The sequence below is a fragment of the Saprolegnia diclina genome (assembly GCF_000281045.1).
Source record: "Saprolegnia diclina VS20 unplaced genomic scaffold supercont1.102, whole genome shotgun sequence".
Lineage (NCBI taxonomy): Eukaryota > Oomycota > Saprolegniomycetes > Saprolegniales > Saprolegniaceae > Saprolegnia > Saprolegnia diclina.
The window spans coordinates 163,029-163,647 of NW_008246169.1; the positions used below are offsets into that span (position 1 = coordinate 163,029).

Below are 619 nucleotides of genomic sequence, written 5' to 3' on the forward strand. Positions count from 1 at the left end.
TGCACTTTTGTGATCTTGCCAGGGTACAACTTGGCCTTGCCCTTGTACTTGGCTTGGACCTTTTGCCCGACCTTGAGCACAGCGCTCACTTCGGCTGCTCGGATCAGGGCCTTGTCCACGCGGGTCTCGACCTCGCCGTCGTCGTAGTCGATGTCGTAGGTGCCGTTGGCGTGACAACGAGCGATCTTGCCGGGGTAGTATTTCAACTTGCCATTGTAACGCGCTTCCACTTTAGAGCCGACGCGAAACCCAGCAGTGTCTTGTGGCTCGACGAGGCGAATGAGGTCCTTCTCGACGCGCTTCTCCTTCTCACCATCGTCGTAGTCGATGTCGAACGAGGCGTCCGTGTGCACCTTGGCGATGGTTCCCGGGTAGAACTTGGATTTGCCCTTGTACTTGGCCTCGACCTTGGCACCGACGACCCACCCCGACGACGACGATGGCTTCTTGGGACTACCGCCCTTGATGCGGATAAGATCTCGGTCAACACGCTTTTCCTTCTCGCCGTCGTCGTAGTCGACGTCAAAGGTGCCGTCAGCGTGGCACCGAGCAATCTTGCCAGGGTAGTAGGTTTTGCCCTTGTATTTGGCCTCGACCTTGGTGCCAACGTCAAAGTCGT

At 57.5% G+C, this 619-nt stretch overlaps 1 protein-coding gene across 1 annotated transcript; it reads right to left on the reverse strand.

Moving 5' to 3' along the window:
* Positions 1-5: 5 nt before the first annotated feature.
* Positions 6-597, reverse strand: SDRG_15799 (hypothetical protein; the record flags this gene model as incomplete). The annotated part of the gene is made up of 1 exon (XM_008621981.1): positions 6-597. A coding segment is annotated over one exon (592 nt), but the record flags the coding sequence as incomplete, so codon positions are not given.
* Positions 598-619: the final 22 nt, after the last annotated feature.